Genomic DNA, 24637 nt, shown 5'->3' on the forward strand with positions numbered 1-24637 from the left:
AATGCCTAATAACAGTTGTTTATATTGTGAGTTCTGTGGAGGTGAATCATGCTACAATGGTTCCAGTGGTTTGCTTGATTGTCATCTTTTTGTTGTCCAGTTGTTTCAGTGTTCATTGTTTTGTCTGTTGAGTCATGAAGAGTCAGATAAGTCACATTGCCTCTTCTCTCTGCACATAGAGACAGAGATTAGTCAGTCACTGTATCTCCACATGACCAATGCAGTTATTGCAGTTTTTCTTCTTCTCAATACTGGTGCAAGAGTTTTCACAACTACTCCAAGAAGGCTCATGTATTTGTTTTTCATTCTATGGATTTTTAATAAGTTACTATATCCCACTATTTGTACTCTCTCCCTACTTGGAAGCAGTGCATTTATGAAACTTTCCAAATTGGTTATAATCATGTTAAAGAGGGCGTTTTTTTGCCAATTGTGTACATGGTCAATGTGAGCAAACTTTTACTGGCTGACTCAAATTAAGTGAGTCAGGCAGTAAATTAAAATTAAATTAAATGCTGGATTTCATGTCATGTCTTAACATTCCTTAATGAATCATATTGGTGGGCAGTTTGACAAACCCTTTACCAAAATAAACAACTGTTTTGCAGCTAGTCGACCAATCAAGAGTTTTCTTGCCCTTTGAGTTGGAAAACTTTAATAAAAGCTAATTAAAACCAAACTTTAGGGATTAATAATTATAAGTCATGTACAAAACATTAATACACTTTAAAAAGTGATGAAAATGGTTCCAATTGACCTGATCCCTTTTAATCCCAATGACAAAAATCTTATTTTCAGAAAATAACATTTTTGTCTCAGTTATTTGAATGCCTCCCTCTTTATAAATGAAAATTCTTGTTGAGTATAAATGGATTGATCGACCCTTACATGCCATCAATAAAGTCTGGTGGAAATTTTAATTTGTGATGGCAATTTGATGACTTGCAATGCATTACTTGACTGTACTGTAATGTGTCATAGCAGGTTTAAAGTAGTTAACTGACTATTTGGTGAAATGACAACACTTTTCTTCTCTAACTCACTCTGTTGCCGCTGCAGCAATCAGCAAACAGTCCCTGAAGACACCACAGCCTTATTTGGGCCTCCGTTAGAAACAGCCTTCGGAGAACAGAAAACTGAAGGTAACTGTTCTCTTCCTGTATTCATCATCCCTCTTTATCCTCTAAATGTGTCTATGTTTTTGTTTGGATTGATTAATGGAGACTTTCTGAAAATATTCTTGCTGTGTCTCTTTTGTTGTCAGCTTAGTCTTACTTGACTGTCAACACATTTTCTCTTCGCCTTCCGCTCATCTCTACATAATTCTTCTCCTCTTGAACTCGCTGCAGTAGTTGTGAATTTAGCGTGTCTTTGCTAAGGTGAAAGCTGAAGATAACCCCTAAGGTTGCACTTATAGGTATATTGCAGGTTGGTTAATACATTGGTTCTATTGTCACTGCTAACATTCAATCTTCTAGGTTTTCAGTTGCAGGCTATCAAAAAGCAATTAGCTGTTACATAAGTTCCATCTCGGGCATAATGACCTCAAGTTGATATAAAATACCACAATACATTGATTCACACAGGTGTAGCTGCTCATGTGTCATTTAATAATAGACATGCAGTACTTATAAGCTTTGTTTGCCAGTTTGTTCATTCTGTATCATCGTTTTTTTCTTCCAGCTAGCACTTCTTAACTGCTAACAGATTTTCTTACCTGATTTAAGACTTTTATTACAAGTTGATTAATGTTTTATTCCCTACAAAATATATATATTTAAAAGAATGAGAAACCCACTATTAATTTCCTTCACTTGACCTTCTGTGTCCCCTCCTGCACTTAGTGGTTCTTTCTGAGCCCGATGTGTGGGGGACTTCTTTCTCAGAGCCTGAATCCTCTTTAACGAGGTCCTTCCCCACAGGAAGTAAGTTTCATTATTCCACACTGTGCCACAGCTCCTCGTCTGCCTTGAATGACTGCACAGACCCACCAACTCGCCCTGTGAACTCCCTCATCATCTGACTAACAAACAGACCTAGCAAACAGTCCTGATCAAACAGCTATGTGGTCATGATCCTCTCCGTGTCCCACAAGAGTTGTTTCCCGTTTCATTTCATCAGCCATTACACAACCACAGCATTTATTATTGGTTGACGTATGTTTTACAGCAAAGGTTCTGTGCTCATTTTGCACCAACCCCTTCCTCTTTTGCTGCCCCATCCTTGCACTTGGCATGGTGGTGACTGAATTGTAAGGTTCTGTGCTGCATGATGGATGGTTTTGTGTTCTCCTCGTAAGAAGTATTGCTGTTTTTTGACAGATGTAGTAATTCCTGCTATCTAAGAAACCAAACATTCACTGTTTTTAAGTCAATACAAGTTAATTTGCTGACACTCTTGTTTTTTTATTTGTACCAGAAATCTGCATTCTGTGTAACACACCCTATAGTTACAAGAATATTGGAACAGTTATAGTTTCAATCTATGAACTATTCAATAACATTCTTAACATTTTTTCAGCTCCTCCTCCCCTTCCACCTAAGAATGTCCCAACTTCACCCCCAACAACTGGAGCCCCTTCTCCAGATGCTGCTGGTGAGAATTTCTTCTACCTTTTTTAATTGTCATAAAATCTTTTAATGATAAACATATTCAACCGTAATTTTATTTAAACAACCTACTGTGCATGAAATGGCTGAACGGACAGTTTTTATTGAGCTCTTTTCATAAAATCAAATTTAACATAAAATGCTTTACATAAGTTTTAAAAAATACTGTGCAGCACTTTGGTGTAGTTAGTAGCTGCTTTATAAATAAATTGTCATTGACAAGTAAAGACAACATTTTTAAAAGGTTAGCATTATATAAATATACTTGTCAAATTTATAAAAATCAAAACTTTACATGCCAGAAATGTTTAAATAAAGTAACATTCAATTTTATAAAGTAACATTCAATTTATCTCTGGTCTCTATTTCAGAAGCAACAGCAGATGCAAATGACTCAAGCAGGAAGCCCTCCATAGCAGACCTGGACAACATTTTTGGACCGGAGGTGGCTCCCCCTGCTGGTGAAGATACAGACGACAAGTGGGTCTGCTTCAGTGAACACTCTCCCGCTGGACCACCAGCACCAAAGGAACCTCCATCACATATGCCCTCTTCACCACCCCCTCCTGAAGAACCAGCACCTCCTCCACCTGAATCCCCAGCTCCACCTCTACCTACATCACCTCCTCCTCTCCCCATCGCTCTTTCCCCAAAAGAAGACTCGCCTCCTCCTCTTCCAACCTTGCCACCTGCGTCAGAGGAGCCTTTCTTGCCTCCTATACGTTCAGGTCCCTCCACACCAGAAGACCAAAATCCACCCTCCATCGCCTCTTCTCCCCCACTTGCATTAAAGGAGCATACATCACCTCCAGCTTCCTCCCCTCCTCCTCTTAGCTCACCTGGTGGTGTCCCACCAGTCCCCGCCCCCAAGGATGGCACCCGTGAAGTGGTGACTCTGCCTTCTGAAGAACCCTCAGCTTCCTCAATCCCATCACCCCTTGTCCTCTCTCAAGAGGAGCAGTCTAAGAACACAAACACCTCTCATCCCAAAGAGGAAGGAGGTGAAACAATCACCTCTCCCAAAGATGCCAGCAAGGAAAGTCGGAGCACACCCCCACCGCCTCCTCCTCCTCCAACGTACCGTGCAGTAGTTTCATCACCAGGCCCCACAACTGGAGCAGGAGGGACAAATAGTGGTGAGTACTTACTTATATTGGAAGTTCTCAGATGCCATGTTATGATTTTGTATTGATTATAAAAACGTTTCAGTTCATTGGTGTTGAAAGGGACAGACTGCCAGATGGATTGTGGCACCCTTGCTATTAAACTTGCACAGACTGAACAGATGTTTGGAGGGGAGAGACTGTGTTGTTTAACTCAGATGAATACAGAATGTTATTTTTCCACACCATGTTTGCTGAGTGATTTGTTTTTACTGAGTTACGATTAGTTTTTAAACTTAACCTATCTACAAAGCTTTTGTTTTGCAGCATAAATATTGTCTTATTATTGCCATTTTGTTACCTTTATATATCAAAAACTTATCTGTTTGTTGTTTTTTATTAGACAGAACTATAAGCATTTGCCTTTCTTACAAGGAGAAAAATAATGCAATGTCCTATAAATGTTTTGAACTCAGAGACGTGTTATGACCAGAAGCTTATGAATTAGAGAAATAACATTTTTGTTTTTCATTTTATGTTTAGAGATGAGACAAATAACATGACTTCATGATGGATTACTAATTAAAGTTCATTTGTACTCTGATTAACTTCTTAAGTCACATTCACTGTTTAGAAATGATGGTTGACAATAACTGTGGAACAGGGTATTTAGCATAAAACAACAATTTCAATATATGGGACATTTTTCTGAAATAATAGCCTTTTGTCAAGGTGGGATTATTCTACTGGAATAATTTGCCTTATTTTAAGGCTTTTGAAGCATATTTGTTATTCCAGGAAATGTACAATGCACTGTTCCTCGTCATTTTATTTGCAGTTTTATTACTTAATTTAAGTTTAGTAAATTTCATTAGTAAAGTAACTTGCTGCAAGTGTTTTAATTGTGCGATTGAACTATATCTGAGCCTTGTTTGGTTTCTGCACTCATCTTCAGGTTCCTCCTCACCTGTAAGACCTTCCACCCCCTCGTCAGTCAACCCAACCCCACCCCCACCTCCGCCTCGGCCTCCTTCACGACCCAAGCTTCCTCCTGGGAAACCTGCTGTTGGAGATGTGGTAAGATCGACCTTGTATTTTTGTGATAAGTTTAAAATCAGTTCTAAATCTACGTGGGAGTTTACTCATTTATCTTCCACCTTCTGTTGTAAACAAGAAATCCTGCAGAGGTTGAACATAAGGAGATAAACACTTCTTTATATTTTTATCCAAGCAGAGCCCCATTTAAACATTGATTTAGAGGTCAATATCAACCTAATTTTTGCCTTTTTCTTTTCTTGTGTCTATTTTTAGAACCGGCCGTTCAGCCCACCAATCCACTCGGCGAGTCCCCCTCCCATTGCTCCGTTGGCACGAGCTGAGAGCACCTCTTCAATCTCCTCCACCAACTCCCTGAGTGCTGCCACCACACCCACTGTTAGCAAGGAGTTGTGTGTGTCTGTGTCAGGTGTGTGAACCAGTTCTGACGTTTGAAGGTTCTGCTAATATAAAAAAAAACTGAGAGAAATAGTTCACCTGCACTTGTGTAACACTAAATGTTTTATTCATTTTTGAACTTGCCTTCTGCTCTTGCTCCTTTTGTTTGAATCAATTTTTCCTTTTCCTTTCTTATTATTTAAATTGAAGTGTTAAGAAACTTGACATTTTCACAGAAGAAATTCTTGACAAAAAAAGATTTTGTGTCAATTGGGCTGATTAAATTTCGCACTTGCAAGCATGCTGAGCGTGAGCGATAGGTGAGAATATGAAGCAGAGTGTTGATTTTCACTCGCAAACATTCTTGAATGAATTAACGATAGACCAGTTCATATTCCTTGATCTAAATTTAGAGTCTGTGTAAAGGAGCCTGCAGTGCAGAGTTGTGAGTGGATAAAAGCTAATCTCAGTAGGCTGTAACATGGCTGAGTCACAGCAGCATGAAAAAAATAAACACCATGGAGCAGCAGGAGTTATATAAAATCAGAAAAGTCCCTGATTGCAGGGGGATTTTATTCAAACAGATTTTTAGAACCTATTGCTTGAAGAATGCATAAAGGATCAGATGTTGACCAGATTTCTAAATAATGTAATTATTACCTCAGGTATTTAAAAACATCCTATATAATCATTAGTTATTATACAAAGATAATACCAAAATGGAAAAGCTATGTGTTAGAAACTAATTACACCAAATGCAAAACCACCTTTAGGCTAGAAAAATAAAATGTTATTTTATTTTATCCATCTTACATCGCTGTGAAGAAATTTTGGTTCATTGTTCTTAACTGCATTGAGGTTCACAGACTTGTTTAAAGCATCCAAACATTTCAACCAGTCATGACTATGTCCCTTGATTTAGCTTTCATTCATTTTTTTCGGTACCTTTGGGTAATGGCAAATCTATTTGTATGATAATTAGGCAATTTATAGTCATTACCTATTTTCTGTTAAATTACCTTCTATTTAATGGTAAACCCCTGTAAGCTTGTCAGTTTCTCTGCTTTTAATTTTGACATTTTCCACAGCTTTTTATTTAAGATCTCCATTTTCTATTAACATGCTTGATTGTACGCTTATTTTTGTGCTTTTATTTGAAATTCTTTCTTCTTTTGTTTGTTTCGCTGTTTTGTCCCTTTGTTTGCTCTTTGGCTTATCAGAAGATGATGCTTATGTAGACAAACTGCCCACCTTTGAGAGGCACTTTGATTCATTTGCAGGTAAAGTTAAACTCCAACGGAGCACTTGGGGGGGAATATGGAATGCTATAGGAGTCGATATAAAATCAATAACTTATCCATTGATAAATAATAATGTATTACCACTACAATAAATATGAACTAATAGCCAGACAACAGGCAATGCAGCTTTTTGGATTCATTCAGCAAATTGCGCACTGACATTTGAAGGGTGGAGAAAAAATGTCTACATTGGACCCCATCAAATATGTGTCTTTATCATTCCAGCTGATTGCTGTATCATCCATTTATGTATCCATGTATATCCATTCATTAATATTTATAATGTACATGCACATGGTCAACATATGTAAACTTCCTTTTGGCACTGTGAGCATTAAGTGCTTTTTTAAAGGCGTTGGTTTCATATTGACTGCGTGGCATTTTATAAAGTGTGGGTTTGGAGTGCTCTTCTGTGAGTTTTTCTGTTTGATGGTTTCTGCTGAGATTGATCTTGGTTGAGGACCTTAAAGGCCATTCTAGAGTGTTATGTATGCCATTTTGATGAATGCAAGTGAAAAGTTAAGGTATTTTAACAATAAAAGCAGGCCATTTTTCCAACTCTCTCAGCTTATAACATTACATTAAGCGTTTTGGATCAAATATATGTATCAAATTGTAAAAAAGGCCATGTTTTTGCCATTGTTGAAATACCTTGGGTTTTTTTTTTCATCCACATCAGTTTTCTTCATTCTAATGTGAAGAGATACCATAAATTCATGGTATTCCTTTTGCTTTTCAGTCATCGTTTTGCTCTCATACCACATATTTAAAGACATTTTAGTATTTATCTCACTAATGTAGCTTTTTTTTTCTCATCCTGTTTCTCAGGTCAACAATGCAGCTAATAATGAAACCTGGTTAAATCACACAAGTTAAAAGAAATATTTGTTTCTCCATTCATCTGTTTGCCTGAGACTTTTCTCTCTGTCTTATGACTGTGCACCAGTGACTGTCTTGCCCTGTCACCATGGTAGCCTCCTATCTCTCATATTTCAAGAGATTCCTTTCTTGTGCAGCAAAGTCTCTCCCAGATTCCTTTTGTCTCGGTATTCAACACCAGAAATGTTTCTGAGTGTCGTGTGTGAGCTTGTCTGAAGGGCCTCTCATATGAGGGTTCTTGAGATCATCAAACTCACACACATTCACAACACACATTCTCACGCACTGTGTTAGAGTCTGGTTTGAAGTCTGGCATGAGAATCAGGTCGAATTAGACAAGCAGCTGTTTTGTATTCATGTCTGTCTCTCTACAACTGGAGTACAAGCCTCAAGTTTACAAAATCTCACTGAGGTGCCTTGATCTGTGACTTCCACCTTTCACACCTGCCACTCATTCACTCTCCAGGAACAGAAACCTTTGAACCCTTTCAAACATATCGAAGGACATATTGTGTTTTCCACATAATGGATTATGCTTATTTTGTTCCACCACTCTACATTCTTAGTCGGCTCACTCATTCATTAGCAGCGATTTGCCACAACAAACGGATGATGAACAAAAACCAAGGTTTTGCCCTGCTGTTGAGCATAAGGACTGGATTAAGAAATGTTTTATTTTTATTTTTAAATATTATTTTTCATGGTGTTGTTATACTAATTCAAAGAGCCTTTCCAGTTATACAAAATCTTTATCTTGCCCAAAAATATTTGTTTGTTTTTAATATTGCGCTGTGTTGCTAATTAAGCTCCAGAATACCAAATACACTGTTTTCCAACCAGAACAAAGCACTATTATCCATTTTTGCCTAATTTATTGCTCATTTTTCTAATATTTCTACTTTACTTCCGTTTGGCCACCTCAAACGGTCAAACTATCCAGACTTTCACTTGAAAATGACATCATTATAAGCAAAACTGTGAGTAAAGCTGTAATGTGGTTTGGATTTTTTAATTTCCAGATTATGTTTTCGCTTCCCACATTGTTTCTAAAATAATTATTAAGATAATGTGTTGCTCTTGGCAAGTAGTGGACCAAAAAAAAAAGTTTAAACGTGACACATGTCATTATTGGGGTTTCCCTCTGCGAAGGGATATGTTCAAGTTTAGCCACACCTTTTGGGCTTTTTAAACAGACCTTCATTCTCAAAGCAATTTCCAGAGCCTGAAATGTGGATTTCTGTTCTCCACCTTTTCTTCTTGTGGTTTGGTCTCATGACTGCCATCTGCAGCTTGTGTTAGTTCATTGCATCCATGTTTCATAATGTGAAGATGGTAGTCTAATGATAATGTAAACATAGAATGGCATCAGAAAGGTGTATACACTGATCAGGTTCAACATCATGACCACGGACAGGTGAAAGTGAGTAACACAGATTGCCTCTTCATGTTAGTTGGTGGGAAATACCAGACAGCATGTGGACATTTTGGTCCTCCAAAGTGACGTGTTAGAAGTAGGAAAAATGGGATCATGTAAAGCTTTAGCTGAGTGTGAAAAGGTCCAAATTGTGACTACTGAATGACTGAGTCAGAGCATCTTCAAGTTTTAGCTCTTGTGTAGTCTTCCCAGTAGTGATTGATTTAAATTGGAGTTCAAGGAGGGAATTGCAACATGTTCTTGGGCAGCTGAGACTTATTGATGCCAGTGTGTGGTGAAGGCTGATCCACAAGGTCCAACCCGAAGTTGAGTTGCTGTAGCTTAAACTGTTGGAGAAGTTGTTATTTATTCTGACATAAAGAAGTCAGAATCTAAACCATTTTATAGTTTGCTATGAATGAAACTAGCCAAGAAGCCCATGCTGTCTCCAGTCCACCACCCACACCACTAACAATGGGTATGTGAGTACCAGAACTGGACAAAGCAATGGATGAATGTGTTCTTGCTTGGGCCTTCTTGTTTCCCCAGACAACAAGGCGGCAGTGGGCTTTACTAGAGAAAGAAGCCAGCTGTTGAGGGCTGGCTTCACCAGCTGGAAAATCTACCAATCCTTTGGTCAATTTTCTGGTGGAACATGACATTTGCCATCTACCTTAGTATTGCTTACATGAAAACTGCATTCCCCTGTAGCTGTGGTTTGCTTCAGCAAGGTCAGAAATGGTTTAAGATTAGACCTTCAAATTCCCCTGATCTCAATTCAGTTAAGTATTTGATGGTCTGGACAAACAAAGCAGATCCCTTCAGATCCCATATCTTAACTTAAAGTCTTGAAGGATCTACTGCTAAGATCCTTAGAAGTCTTCAGAGTTTATGTTTCAACAGATCAAAGTTGTTTTGTCAGCAAAAAGGAACACATTAGTGATCATAATGTAATCTGCGTAAATTTCAAACACTATAAATACCACAGATAAAAATTTGTCCGCTTGCTTCATGTTTTCAGTTTTGATCATAGTGTTGATCAGTTGAGACTCCACAGTCCCTTTTACTATTTAGCTCAACTCAACATTGAAATCCATCCTGACCAACGTTCAGCAGCACAAGCCTGGCTGTCCCTATGTCTACCCGCATTGTCTCATTCACCCAATTTTTGGCCAATATGCGTCTCTCCCATCTCGTCACATGTTGTGTCCTGGCAGTGTCTCAGCGCTCTGTCTCTCCTCTCACCCGGCCCTCACCCTCCACGTTTCACTTCACCGTGACGTGTGATAGACCTTCCATGTGAGACTCATGCTTCTGTCCTTCTCTCCCCCCTTCTCACCCACCTCCCACCATCCCTCTACCTCCTCCCTTTCACTGCCCCCCCTCCACCCAACACAGAGAATGACCAGCCATCCCTTGTTTGGTTTGACAGAGGGAAGTTTTATTTAACCTTTGAAGGTAAGTTTCCTCGGTAACAGGGAAGCGTGCACACACATAAACACTCTTCTGAGTCTCATTCGTGCAAGCTTGGCCCTACCCTCTGCGCTGCCCTTTTCCTTAAGCTCCTCCCTCTAAAGATCCTCCATTTTCTAACCCTCACAATGCTAAATATGTGGCTGAGCATTCCTTCTCTGTACTAAAATGTATTTTTTGACATTTTTTTCTCTCTTTTGACATTGTTCGGTCTCATTTCATCTCCACTTTCCTTCTTGAAGATTCATCTTTCTTTGTGCACTTTACTAATTTATTTATAATTACTTTTCCTCTTGGTGGTCTTCTAGTTTATTTGGTTACATATAGTTTTCTATGACCTTGTCAAAAATGCTGCAACTATAAAGTACATCTGGAATAAGCATGCAAATACTTGTCTTTTTCTCAGTCTGCCTTGCTATCATCTTCTGCACCTAGCAATGCTTATTCGGGGAAAAAAGCAAACATCGCTGTATTACAAATTGTGCCAATAAATGAAATTGTACTTTGTAAAGGGGATATTTCTCAGTCAAAAAGCAGAGAGAAATGTGTCATCTTTGTGTGTAATTTGCTGTTCAGCCATACTAACACTGGTATTTCTATTCATTATGAATGTGTGATGTTTCATTTTATCTCATTTCAATGTCATCTATAAATGTTTTGTCTTCATTTCATCCTTGCACTTTTGGATTGGAAGAGTGTAAAGTCCTGGCCTGGAACGTTTTAGTTACATATCTGCTCTCAATTTAAAAATGATTAAATCATCAATGATTATTTACTATAAGGTTTTAAATTCATTTGGTCATTTGTTCACCATGTTTCATGCTAGATTTAATTCTGTTTTTGTGTTGCTTTGTCCTGATTTTAGGCTGCTCCCGAGGACCGAGCCCTCTCACTATGGGGGCCCAGGACACACTTCCTGTGGCCGCGGCATTCACAGAGACTGTCAACTCCTTTTTTAAAGGAGCAGACCCCAGCAAGTACGTCTTTAATTTGACAACATCAAAAAATGTTGTTTAGTCAGTTCATGGAGTTGATGTAAAGGATAATAGTTCATATTATTTACTAAAAGTGGCATGTCTCTGGTTTGGCTTCAATATGCCATCTACAGCTATTGAAATATCCCTAGATTTTTGTAAAAGGAAACTATTAGCTTGAAAAAAGTTTTTAGCAAACTATGCATTGCTATAAAGCATGCGTAAAGTTGCGTTTGGAATAGCTTTGGTTTGTATTTATTTGCCTCATGTGTAGGCAAATAGATTTATTTTAGGCTTGGTCATAATTGTGTTTGCACTGCTTTACTGTGGGCTAAACAATATGTTTTATTATTTTCTTAATTTAGCTTGCTACTCATGATGTTGTTGCTTTGAATTTTATGCAGTCAGAAACAGTACTGGAAACAGTGAAAATTCAGATGTATTATTAAAAGAAAATCAAAGAGGGGACAGAACATAAGAATGTTACAAATTATTTGGGTGATGTTTATCTGTGACTTATATCTCTTGCTATAACCCCTTATAGTCCATACATACATAGTCTTGTGCATCTGTAAATAAATATTTATATCTCGTAGAACACTTCTGGACAGATGCAAACTACATCTCGTTGCTTGTACTTGTGACAGTGCAATGACAATAAAGTTGAATTCTATTCTATTATATTCTATTCTTTCTTCCAGGTGTGTTGTGAAGGTCATAGGTGAGATGGTTTTATCGTTTCCGGCAGGAATCACACGGCACTTTGCCAATAACCCGTCCCCTGCCGTGCTAACCTTCAGCATAACCAACTACAGTCGACTGGAGCATGTCCTGCCTAACCCCCAGCTGCTCTGCTGGTAATACCATCACCGTAAACTCACCACCTTGTTCAGACACCTTTTCACCTCAGACAGTATCCCTGTGAAGCAAGAAGCCTTTAAGGCTGAGGCCCTTATCATCTAACTTTATTATTTTAGCTTAAATGTTTAACATGACTGCAATAAATGAACTAAACCTCACTAAATTCATATTAAACCTTTAGACACACCCTGCATTACACGTTTTGTTAACATTACCAGCAACACTTGTCGATTTAGTGAAATAAAAGCTTACACTGGATGTTAGAAATAGCAAATGTTGCACTTGCTGATGTTCAGTTGTCTATTGGATTGTTATTTAACTAACCATTTGTTAACCACAGAGGTCAAGATGTACTGAGGTTTTAAAAAGTTACAATTTTAAAATCTTTAAAATGTGTATCTTATTGTTCCTATAGTTTAAATGTATTTTAAGTAAATGCCAGAGAAATGTCAAAGTAGCTGGCATTTTCTCCAGTCAGAGAGAAATGTACCACTGCCCCCTGTGCTACATGAAGGCTATAACAAGTTCCCCTCACTTATAAAAAAATAAATGTTTTAGTTACCTTTATAACTAAACTATTGTAGTTATTAATGTGGTGTTAATTTTGCTTTGAAATTTTTAATGAATGATGAAGCAATAACATGAATCAATTTGACTTTAAATTGAAATCATTTATTTGGTTCATGAAAATGAATTCCTTGGTAAATGAATGAAAATTCATTTACCAATGAGTTTGGTTAATTCATTGGTAAATTCATTTACTCCTACTTCACTGCCTCCTATTGGCTTGGAGGCAGTTCAAGCCAATAGGTGAGGCACCTATTGTGAGGCAGTCCAAGTTAGTTTAAAAAAAAAAAAATTCTAGGCCAATTTTTGATGAAAGTAATAGGCTTCTGGGTACTTTTTTATATCTGCCGTCAAACACTGCCTTGCTTTTTTTCCTTTTTGTGTTTGAAAATCACAATTGTTCTGTGTGTTGTCTGTGATGTGATTACTTTCTTTTACTCCACCAACCAGCGACACCACCACGCAATCTAAGGCTGATTCAAAGGACTTCTGGGTGAATATGCCAAACCTGATATCTCATCTAAAGAAGGTGGCTGAGCAGAAGCCGCAAGCAACGTACTATAATGTCGACATGCTCAAGTATCAGGTCAGCTTGGCCAGAGACCAAACATTTGGTCCTTTTGAGAGAAATACATTTTCATAAAAAATGTATTTCTCTCAATACTTAACACATGTCTGCGTTTAGGTATCAACGAATGGCCTCCAGTCAGCTCCTCTGAACCTGGCTGTGAGTTGGAGATGTGAACCCACCAGCACTGACCTGAGGATAGACTACAAATATAACGGGGAGGCCATGTCTACGCCGATGGCTCTTAACAACGTCCAGTTTCTCGTCCCAATCGATGGAGGTGTTTCAAAGTTACAAGCTGTCCTACCTCCTGCTGTATGGTATGTGCCAAATCATAAACTAGTTGATTATTACACACTGTCTAGCTTACAACCTAAAGATGTTAGCTTGTTGAAACAATGTGGTTATGTTCTTTTAGGAAGTTCAAGTGCACATGAAATAAAACACATTAATATTTTTAAATAATAATGGAAAGAAAAAAAACATCAAACTTTCTTTACATTATTTAAGATTTTATTCAAATACCATTTTGCTGAAAAAAGGCTTCTATTTACTTTAGGTGTTAAATCTTAGCATTAATTCTAAAGCTTTCTATAGGCTTCAAATAAATGTCCTTTCTATGTTTCCATCTCTATCTATACAGGAATGGAGAGCAGCAAAGAATCCTATGGAAGATCCCTGATATCTCCAAGAAATCTGAAAACGGAGGTATATTTAACAGCTTTGAGATGAATTTCTACCCATATTTAGATTCTGTTTCAGAAGTAAAATGTACATTTATCTAAAATAATTATATAAATGTATCACTCTTGTATCTTTCAATATTTATTTTCTCGGCCCAGGTGTGGGGTCCCTATTGGCACGCTTCCAGCTAACAGAGGGTCCCAGTAAACCGGCTCCACTGGCAGTGCAGTTCACCAGTGAGGGCAGCAACCTGTCAGGATGTGACATTGAACTGGCTGGACCAGGATATCGCTTCTCTCTAGTTAAAAAGAGGTTTGCTGCAGGTAAGTTTCTCTGCATTCAAAAGTTTGTCCAAACAAACTTTTTTTTTATTTATAGGCTTTGCTTCCATAGTTAAATTTTATTTATGCTTTATCAGTTCTATCTAACTACTTTTAGGTAACCAAGTAAATGAACACTGATATCTTTTTTTATTATTATCTAGGCTTGATCACATCAAACTTCTGACGTTCACGTGTTTTCTAGTTTTTCATTTGAATTATTTTGTTAAAAAGAATTTGGACAAAGTTTGAAGGTGTCTACAAAACTATCAGAATATATTAATATGATAAACAGAAACAACACAAAAACAAAACAGTTTTGTTCATTCAAAAAAGTTAGAATTTGAGAGCTAATGAAAACAAAATCTACAGTTTAAAAATAAAATAAAATTAATCGAGAATCTGAAACCAATGCTGATAGTGACTTGATATTGATGTTATTAATATTTTGGACCAATGCACCCACCTCTAGTCCTAAGCTTATATGTTTTTGTTTTTTTTTATCATGTTTTATCATGTTAAAACACCTGTTTTAATATGTGTTTAAATGTAAGACATTCTGTCTTACATTTTTCAATATAACTTGTGCATTGGGTGTTTTTTGGATACAAACATTCTTCATGCAACTTTAATACCTCTGTCACACTATTGTGTTTCTGACTTTTGTTTTATCAGCATAGGAAAACCTAGTGTCATTGGATAGCAATCATCATTGCTCCATTATAACCAATAACCAATTTACCTCTGTAGCATACACAGTATAACCAATTTACCACTGTAGCATACACAGTCTGGCTGCCATGGATCTTTCCACACACACACTGTGTACTGCACATGTGCAGTCGTGCTACAGAATCAACACAGCTGTGACTCAAATATCGCATTAATTACCCAATAACAGCAGTAGTTATTTGTATCTTTCAGGAAAATACCTGGCTGACAATTGACCCCCACTAAGAGCAGCACTGTTAAACTGAACGACTGTCATGGACCAAGCTTAGCAACACGACCAGAGGACAGACCCAAACCAGACACTCTTTGTAACCCTTTCTGAACCCACACGACAGGTCTGCAGCCTACTCAGCAGTATTGTATAACTTGCATATAGCATTGTGGAACTGTTTCACGTCATGTAATTATAGTATTTGTACTCATCTCATACAAAACGTGTGTTGCTGCAGTTAGACACATGGGTTCTTTCCTTCTCTAAAGTCTGTGCCTCTGTCTTCATCCTCCTCTGGTCAGTGTTTGGTGGTGTTATTTAAAGTTTCACTGCAGCTGCCTGACAGAAGACTTGGACAGAGCATTTTTCTTTGGTCTGTGAAGAACTTTTTCGCAGTAACACATCTCACTCCACACAGTTGGATCAGCACATACAGCAGCACGAAATGAGTTATGCTAAATCACAAACCTCAGAGCAAACATACTTTAGCTAATGATTGTTGTCAGTGCATTGAAACAATCTAATAAAAACAAATTCATGTAGCTACATAAACATAGTTTTTCAAGGATTACATACTGGTACTACAGGGTCTTATGACTTTCAATTGCATCCTGTTTGATGCAACAATCAGATAATTCTATCTCTTAATTGCACATTTATACTGAGAAGTGTTAGGCAGCTGCATTGATGAGTCAGTTCACTGGTTGAAAATAAAAAAAATCTAAATAAAAAATAAACAGGGTTTTCCTGTCAGAACAAAAGAATTGTACAGTGTCATTTTAACATGTATCTCAAAGGGCGTTTTTTGGTGTTTTCCTTGTATTGTCAGATAGCCTTTCTGTTGTTCCCAGAACAGCAATGTTAGATACCAGAGTTACATGACAGCGTTCTATTTTTATTTATTGATGATGATTTGTTGTATAAAACATGTGATTCTGTATATGAATAGAATCTGAATGGTATCACAAACTTGGAACCCTTAAATGTATAAATATTTGAATTCTCTTGCATTTTTGTTATTTGTGTAGTTGGGTAACCTTGTGTACAGTATAAGGTATAATTTTTTGAATTTATTTCAGATATAATTTTTTAACTCAAGTGCAACAGAAGATTTGAGCTATATATGGGTGGGGGTCGTGGGGCAATTTAAAGAAAATGATGAATATCTTCCTGGATGCCGTGTTATGCTTTGTGAAAGCAGTGTTATCGTAGAGTTAGAAGTCCACACTTCAATAAAGTTATATGTGTACGTTTTATTTTGAAAGTTCATGCTTACCAGCCAGCCCTTCTATACCTACTTTAGAGGTTATTCACCCATTCATCGTTTTTATGCAATCACTTCTATTGCACATATGTAAGAATATTTTGCAGTTGGCAATAGCCGTTTATTCACATTGTAAATCGAATCAGCTCAACTTTTCTGCAACTTGCTTAGAAATCAGGTAGGAGGGGCTGTTTAACATTACAAGCAGTAAATGAGGGCATAACAAAAGTCGTGTTTCCAACGTCCAGAGTAGTTTTTCTGAGCCATTTATTTTTACCCACTTCTATTTTAACTTGATCTGCCAGAGTAAAAATTTAAACCAAAACAGGTGTTTTGTGTTTTAATTTGTTTATGTGGAAATGTTTTGCGTTTGTTTTGAGGCACAATAAAAGCAATTATACCACCATAAGAATGTTTATTTTTAACTAATTAGATGTTTTTAAAGATTGCATGTGTGCAATGTTATTTTAAGACACATGGCATTGATTTAATTTATCATAGGTCTGATAATGTGTCATGTTTCCTCAGAGTTTCGGGAGATTGTAATATTGTGTCCAAGTAAAACACTGAGAAAATATCAGGCATGTTGGTTATAACAGCAGAGTACTTCTGTTTATTGCTCATCTACCATAAATATAATTAAAGGCTTTTGCAGCTGTAGAGTACATTTGAAACTCTTTAGTTACACCTTCAAATGGAGATTGAAATGACTTTATATAAGATGAAGAGAAGTTGCTGTAAAATAAGAATCAGTTATAGTTTGCATTCCTGAAAAATAAGTACTTAATGAGAACATTTTTGTAGAGAATCTACACTTGTGAGTTGCAGACTAATGACTGAGTCAAGCGACTTTTTTCTACATAAACTGCACTGCAGGCAAAACACACAGCAAACAACCCAGGGTAGACCGGGAGTTCACAGTCATTAGTTTTTAAGGGGATAATGGTTTAGGAAAACATAATTATGTTGATAAAACACATACAAACTTAACATTACTGTCTTCTGTCCAAGATGTTGGAGTCAGTTTTCACCTGAAGTTTGATGGATTTGCCACATAGCAGTTGAATGTCATGTGTGAGCACCATAGGACAGGCCGTATTAAAGCTAGTTGGTTGCAGCAACTGAACTTTCAAAGAGTAAAACTTACATATACACACTGAAATGTTTGACATTTTAGAATTATCATTACCTTTTATATCTGCCTGGGGACTGTTCACTTAGCATAAAGACTGTTTATATATAATTATTAAATATTTCCTAGCCAGTACCTATAAGACTCAAACATTTTCTTTTCTTAGCTGAAGAGATCAATCTATCGTAATGAAAAAGTGTAACCTGCACCTTAATAAAGCTTCAGAGGTTTCTTTATGTGGATTAGTATAATGCAGCTTGTTTTTAATCAAACCAAGATGATTTTTATCCATCTCCTTCAAATGGCCCTGCTTCAGCAAATCTGTTGCAAGTTTTGGCGCTGTTACGACTGGCTCAAGCTTTTACTGATTCAAAATTTTAATTATGTGAATCCCCTTGACTTACCAAATAGCTGTAGAAAATCACAAGATTCCCTTTAATTTTACATGTCTTACTAATTGATTATAAGATAGATTACTCAGATTCAACAATATTACATATTTTTTCTAATAACAGTCAAAAACTGTTAGAAAGCATTTATTAGCATCAGCATTGGTTACTCTTACCTCCTTACAGCCTCATGAAACCTGAGACTTGTACACTTTTGAATATAGCTACATTTGCTGTTTCCCCCTGATTGCAGTCTTTATGCTAAGATAAGCTAACAAGAAATTTGTGGTAAATTCTAGGTTTAAATAGCAGCCCCTGAAGCTGGAGTTCCCAGTTTAGAAAGTCAAACCTCCTTGAGCTATCCAGTATGTAAATCCAATATGGCTGCCATGCATATACAAGAACTACAAATTTGCAATTGTAGATTTTTGCTTTCAAATTGAATACACTCAACATCCAACTTCCAAGGCAAATGGATGGCAGTATTAACAAACCCAAAATGTCAAGCAGTTTCTTTCAAATATAACATGTACAACAATAAAAAAAAACAAATATTTTCTCAGCTGCAAATAAGTTTACTGGGACCAGCTTGTTTCTTGTACCCTCCAAGTAAAAGAGAAACTTTAATCCAGTAAATAAAAGTACTACTAGACACTACTAGCCTTTGGTTTTTACCAGTTATACTTTTCACCTGATACCAGTTGTCTCAATGGTATCAAATTCCCAGAATAAACCTTATGCAGCACACCCAGTTGATCATGCCAGCGCTTGAATTCATGGCTTTAATTTTCATATATGTAATGGTCTCTGTGAGATGACTTGATTTGAATGAGGGTGTGAAGCAAGGTTAAGTAGACCAAAATTCTATTTTTGTTCTGTTTTTGTATTTTGTGTGGGGGCGTGCGTGCGTGCGTGCGTGCGTGCGTGCGTGCGTGCGTGCGTGCGTGTGTGTGTGTGTGTGTGTGTGTGTGTGTGTGTGTGTGTGTGTGTGTACCCCGGACAGTCAGTCCTGTGTTGAGGATAATAAGATGAATATTTTTAAAATGCAGAAAAATATATTATTGTTTAATGTGAGAACAACAACACTGTGCTGATTATGTTCAACTTCCTGAATGCTCTGAAACATGAAGAACAAAGTCTGTGTATGAAGTGGAACTGAAAACTGTATGTGGTGTACTGTTTGTCTGCATTCTGCTAAATGTAACCAATCACAGTCTCGTGACTAACTCTAGAGGGAAAAACAAATCTGTAAATCTAATAATTTTGACTTATGAAGTACTTTTGACTGAATATAGTTTGCATTGTAAATATATTTAGAGAATAAAGAGCTGGGCTACACAATTAAATTCAAACGTTTTGGGTTTTTGCAGATGTTTTATGTTTTTGTGTGCAGACCCAATATAAGGGAACATAGAAGATGAATTTTGAAGTAAGATGACTGATTGGTGCCATTTAGCTTCCAGTGAAACCTTCATCTGATAATAATAGCTTTTATGTTGAATAGATACCATGTCCAACAGAACTCTGTTATCTTTTGTATGCATTGTGAGATTTTCAGTGCAACAGTCACTACAGCATTATCTGCCAATGCCCACAATACGCAACGCTAATCATGTAAGCATTTTAAATTGTCATTACTCAATAGCTTAAGCTTTTTATTTGTTTGAAAGACACAACCAAAGTCTTTAATTGGTTTAAATTAAATTTGAAAAATAAAATCGAAATATGTGAGCAATTTTCTGCTCTTCGTCCCAGTGATGAATTTTTCTGCCTGTAGTTATTGCATGCAGAGCATGCAGTAAAAAGTGAGGCATCTATGGTGATGGGTAGTACTGAAATGACATGTTGTGCTGAGTGTCACTTACCTTGGGTTATGTTGAAAAGACAGCAGGGAGTGGCTTTTTTGTTTGTGAGAAGCCAGGATGCTTCTTTTTGGTTCTTTGCAGTTAACCTCAAACTCATGTGCAAGCTGTTTGTACAGAACATAAAAACGCTAAGATAAACTGAAAAAATTAGTTTGCTTCTTTCCAAAACCAATAAAAAGTATAACTGGAAGCTTGTTTTTGTGTCACTTTGTGTCTTTGTTGAATTATCTCTTTCTCCCTGAAGATTGTGCAGAAAAACAGGTATTTCAATTTAAATCTAATTTCACTCAAAGTAATGTTCATACTATTTAGGAAATTTCAGATTTTATCCAGTTGATTTAACTCTAAAAGTAAAAAATTTTGTCACTGGTTGCTTTTGTAATTTGTCTTTTTGCATTACTTTCAGAGCAATTCTTCTCTGAGCCAGCTGTCAACTGAGGTTCTGACAAAACTCGTTGCAGTTTGAGTAACACCGTCATACCAAACTCAGCAACAGCTTCACAAGGTCTTTTGCTTTTGTTCTGGAGTTAAATAACACATTTTCTAACAACATTTTCAGTTATTTGAACAGATGGATGTAGCCCCTCAAGGCCTGCAAATTGTACCCAAAGATGAATCAGACTTGTGGAGATACTCTGTTTATAGCTTGATATATTTCTTTTTGTTTTAATATGTCAAACAAAAAGGCCATATGTGTGAGTTGTTGATTTAAAATTCATCCACTGATGTGCCTCCAATTACCCTTAGAACTATAAATTACTCTTTGGGAAACTTTCAAAAACAATGAGCTCTTCTTCTGGGTTTTACCAAATTATTTATAAAGATATAATTGGGCTTTCTATAAACTTCTTGCTGTCCTTATTCTGGGTTTTGGGAAATACAAATAATTAGTCAATCCTCACTGATCTGAAACAGTAAAGGTTTATTTTGATTCATTTTCAGAAAGTGAGAAAAAATATTGTTTTTTTACACAGTGTATTCCAATATTTGGCTTTACTGCCCAGTTGGACTGTATGGTATTGGATTGATGTCATTATATAGTCTAAATGTAATCAAGAGCGTCTGAAGCCTAAGCTGAAGTAATTTCCATTTCAAAGTAAATCTAAAAGAATAATGACAGTAACGTTACAGTTTGAGCTATCCATACCTATTTACACCATTCCCAGTTATCCTTGCTTAGTTTCACTTTGAAAAGTTCAGCATTTGAATTTGAGATGACACACTACTTTCTGCCTGCTAGAAGTTGGGAAAGGTAAATAAAGTTGCTTGTTTATTTGGCTGGGAGTTCAGACAGACATCCTGAGAGAATGTCAGACTTTGAAATTTGACCTGACGTTTGATTCAGTGTCTTTACTCACTTAATTTTCATGTATTAAAATGATGATGAGCAAAATGGTTTTTAGTTGATGCACTTGCATAACAATAGTCTCCATTCATAGAAATGATTGTAATGACTAAAACACCACACCTAAAAGCATTTGCAAGAACATTTATTTTTCTTATAACAATTTAAAACATAAGTGTTAGACATAAAAGCAGAATTTTAAGCTATACAAACTTGTACCACAGTTATTTTATTCTGCACACATATCTGAGATATCAGCTCTTAGTTATCTGCCATCTAAGACCTGACAAAGTGTCTTAGAGATCTTAGATGGCTGTCTTAATCGATCTGCAATTAATACACTCCTATAAGCTCTAATACAAGCTCTACTTAAAATACATTCAGTCATGTATTTATTGATAAAGTTATTGAGCTCAAATTCACACAAAAATTCACAGATGCACCACATTCACTATCTTTTCTACAACGATCATATTAGACGTCAGAGTGAAATTTAGGTTTTAAGGCAAGATGGGAGACAAGGCAGTTATTTTGGTCACTGAGAGGAAAAATAAAAGACCAAATAGTCCATCAGCACAAGTAGGTGAGTTCGCTTTTCCTGCAGCCCACCTGACAGCACAAGTTTGTCAGGATGTTGTTTATGTCCCGTTTGCTCCAGTTAGATCCCGGGATGCTAAGGTTTTCCAAGCTGTTTTGCTCCCCTGCAGACAGACCTGGAGCCACAGAACAGAGAAGTGGATGCAGAATGAGAACCAACCTGACAAAACTAAACCATCTGGAAAACATTAATTACATCTTTATTTAAATATTTTCAAGAGTGTAAATAACAAGCAACTGTTTTCATATATTTTCTGTGTAATTTATATTCATATTCTCAATGAAAGGACATCCTAAATGACTGCTGTTTATCTTCGACAGTGTCAGTTTCCTTCTTGTAATTACCCTGATTGATATTCTAACCAGATTTGTCTGACAAGACAGTAAGAGAAGGACTGCCTTGGGTAACAGTCGCCTACTCATTTGACATATGACCTTTTCTGGCATAATAGAGTTGAACATGCCACTGTGGGGAGACACCTGTCTCCCATCACACCCACAGCCCAATTAACACTATAACACAAGGCCGTAAAGAGAGCTGAAAAAGAATATATTTCCACATGCAATAAACCTACTAACTTACTCATCAGGAATATATTTTGCATCGTTCCCAAACAAGTAACATCCAACTATTTCTGTGACATAGATGGTAATTTTTAAGAAAATGTTTTGCATAAAATCGAGTTGATTCATAGCAAGATAAAACATTAGCTTGTGTCATTCTGTTCCACATAGTGAACGTATTTGTATTTAAAACAAGATTAAATCTAAAGTTAGAGAGTGAAAGCTAAAGCTCTCACCGCCCATGTCTGGTTCACTGAAGAATCTCTTCCAACGGGAGCCTCCACAGGTGTAGACCACAGCCCTCAGAAACTCCCGACCACACAGCTTCACTGCCTGCATTTCTGCTCTTGCCTGGTCCACACACACCACTACGCAGAAGAGCAAAGCCAAAACCGCCAGCAGACGCATACTGGATGACTTCCAAACCCCCCGTAGATGCTCTGTTGTTTTCTTTTTCTTCCTTGTGTTCTTCAGGAGTCTCTCGCAGCCTGCAACTCCTTCAGCGATCTTCTGCATTCATCCTTGTTCGTTATATACCATCCACCTGATCATCCAATGACCTCATCTTCTCTCCACCCCCCCCATTCCAACTTGCCCTTAGCCCATCCCAGTGACACGTAAACACATGCATGCATACCCTTTATGTTTCCGGTTATCTTCATGATCACCACTTCCCGCCATCTGAAACAGACTTACAACCTCCATCCTTTTACGACCCTCTGCTTAAATGATGTGCAGTCTCGTCAGGCTCCCTTGGCTTACCTAATTTAAGGCCGAAATTGCACTGACCTTCGCAACACTGGCCAATCATAGGAACCCAACCGATTCCCTCCTGGAGTCAAACAGGTGTTTTCTGTCTTTATAACTCTCTGATGGCCAGGTTGTCTTTCCCTTTACAGCTGTTTTGGTCTCATAAGAGGAAAAAATCAATGTTTACAGTTCATCATGGAGTCATTATGGTGTGGATGATGGAGAGATAAGATACTTGGTGTGACATCTCTGTCTCGATCATTAGTTCAGGTCCCACTTAGGACCTTTCTGAAAGAAAAAAATATATTTTGCTCAAAAACAAGTTATATTTAAACATTAACACAGTTCAGATTTTCCGTTGTTTATCCTAGCGGTAGCTGTTGTCATTACTGTAGCAGTTACAATAAGCTTTACCAAATCTTGAGCCAATAAGTCTCATCTGAAGCTAAGAATTTGCACAAATAAAATTAATTCAACTTTTGGTCAATAGTTGCATATGCATATGCCCTGTTTGACAGGAAATTGAATAAAGAAACACCCTGTGTACACATAAAAAAGTCATTTTACTAGATCATGATGTAATGAAAATTAACACTGTTTCCAGCTGTCGTGCATTAAAGAACTGCCTTAATAATTAAAGTCTTACCAAAAGTTGAGAATATAAGATAGTGTTGATGATATTCTTTGAAGTCCATAAACAAGCAACCACATTCTGTCTTTACTGCCTTTACTAGCATTGTGGTTCTACAGTTTTCCTTTCTCATTGAAAGTACTCCCAATTAACTGCTTCTGGATTTAATGGACACTCATGCTGAACTTAAAAAGGAATGTTTTCTGGATTTGTATTTGCTTCACTGTATGTCTTTACTGGATAAAGCAACTAATAGAGCTGTTACCTTTAATTTTGTTAAGGACTTTTCTTGAGTCTCTCCGTCTTTAGAAATTCTCCTGGGTCAGTGTTTTAGTGTTTGGCTGTGTGTACTTCCTGGACAAGGTTATTCACACAGCTAATGCTGCCATTACCTTCTGTAATCTGTAGCAATGTTTATATTTTTCATGGACAAAGCCACTGACAGAAATTTTACCGCTGTAGTTTTCTTTCCCATCGAAAGTGTTTTTGGGTTTTCCTGTGTTTGCGTTTGTCCTCCAAACCCCCAGCTAAGTGTCCAGATGGCCACTCATACTGTGTTAACCCTGAATCTTGTTAAAAGGGTAGGGTCCCTTTCCACTGTCACCCTGTGCTTGCTCAGGATAAGGATCTGCTGCAAATTCAAATAGTCTATGAGATCAACTATACGTTCTTATCACTTTTTGTGAATCTGCATTTTGTAAATTACTGAATTTACCAGTTTGATTGCCTTGAACTGTATGTAAACAGAATTAATTCTGAATAGATAGCTGGATCAGAATGAATTGGATTGACCTCTAAACCAAATTAATTTATGTCTAACGGGACACAAATTAAACTTTTTTCTTTCATAAAATAACTTGAGATGGCTTTTGTTGTGAAATTCCATTATACAACTAAACTGAACTCAACTGAAAATACTGTTCCAACAGTTATTGCAGGTTGCCTGTTGGAAACAAACTTCACCTAATCT

At 37.0% G+C, this 24637-nt stretch overlaps 2 protein-coding genes across 6 annotated transcripts in view; one reads left to right on the top strand and one right to left on the bottom strand.

Annotated features, from left to right (window-relative positions):
• Positions 1-18313, top strand: part of sgip1a (SH3GL interacting endocytic adaptor 1a) — a 70086-nt gene extending 51773 nt beyond the window's left edge. For 2 of the 5 annotated variants that reach the window (XM_028027671.1, XM_028027670.1), the window contains 15 exons: positions 1060-1142; positions 1845-1925; positions 2521-2595; positions 2981-3745; positions 4668-4789; positions 5024-5177; positions 6367-6426; positions 10139-10198; positions 11079-11190; positions 11889-12044; positions 13066-13201; positions 13301-13503; positions 13827-13891; positions 14026-14190; positions 15095-18313. In XM_028027671.1, the coding sequence (XP_027883472.1) occupies positions 1060-1142; positions 1845-1925; positions 2521-2595; positions 2981-3745; positions 4668-4789; positions 5024-5177; positions 6367-6426; positions 10139-10198; positions 11079-11190; positions 11889-12044; positions 13066-13201; positions 13301-13503; positions 13827-13891; positions 14026-14190; positions 15095-15144 (2287 nt within the window). In that variant the 3' untranslated portion in view covers positions 15145-18313. The remainder of the gene's footprint in view (positions 1-1059; positions 1143-1844; positions 1926-2520; positions 2596-2980; positions 3746-4667; positions 4790-5023; positions 5178-6366; positions 6427-10138; positions 10199-11078; positions 11191-11888; positions 12045-13065; positions 13202-13300; positions 13504-13826; positions 13892-14025; positions 14191-15094) is intronic. The other 3 variants (XM_028027669.1, XM_028027672.1, XM_028027673.1) reach the window with 3 other exon arrangements.
• A 2942-nt stretch (positions 18314-21255) lies between these two features.
• Positions 21256-23320, bottom strand: insl5a (insulin-like 5a). Its single transcript, XM_028028903.1, has 2 exons — positions 22523-23320; positions 21256-21838 (listed from the first exon to the last, which is right to left on the bottom strand). The coding sequence occupies exons 1-2, from the start codon at positions 22800-22802 to the stop codon at positions 21696-21698; spliced, it is 423 nt and encodes a 140-aa protein (XP_027884704.1). The 5' UTR covers positions 22803-23320; the 3' UTR covers positions 21256-21695.
• Positions 23321-24637: the final 1317 nt, after the last annotated feature.

Source organism: Xiphophorus couchianus, chromosome 9 (assembly GCF_001444195.1).
Source record: "Xiphophorus couchianus chromosome 9, X_couchianus-1.0, whole genome shotgun sequence".
NCBI classification, from domain to species: domain Eukaryota; kingdom Metazoa; phylum Chordata; class Actinopteri; order Cyprinodontiformes; family Poeciliidae; genus Xiphophorus; species Xiphophorus couchianus.

Bases quoted from the DNA above. Each gene is read 5' to 3' on its own strand.
- insl5a (XM_028028903.1), bottom strand. From the start codon at position 22,802: ATGCAGAAGATCGCTGAAGGAGTTGCAGGCTGCGAGAGACTCCTGAAG. The intron at 21,839-22,522 runs GTGAGAGCTTTA...CTGTGGCTCCAG, and splicing joins CAGTGAACCAGACATGGGCG to GTCTGTCTGCAGGGGAGCAA.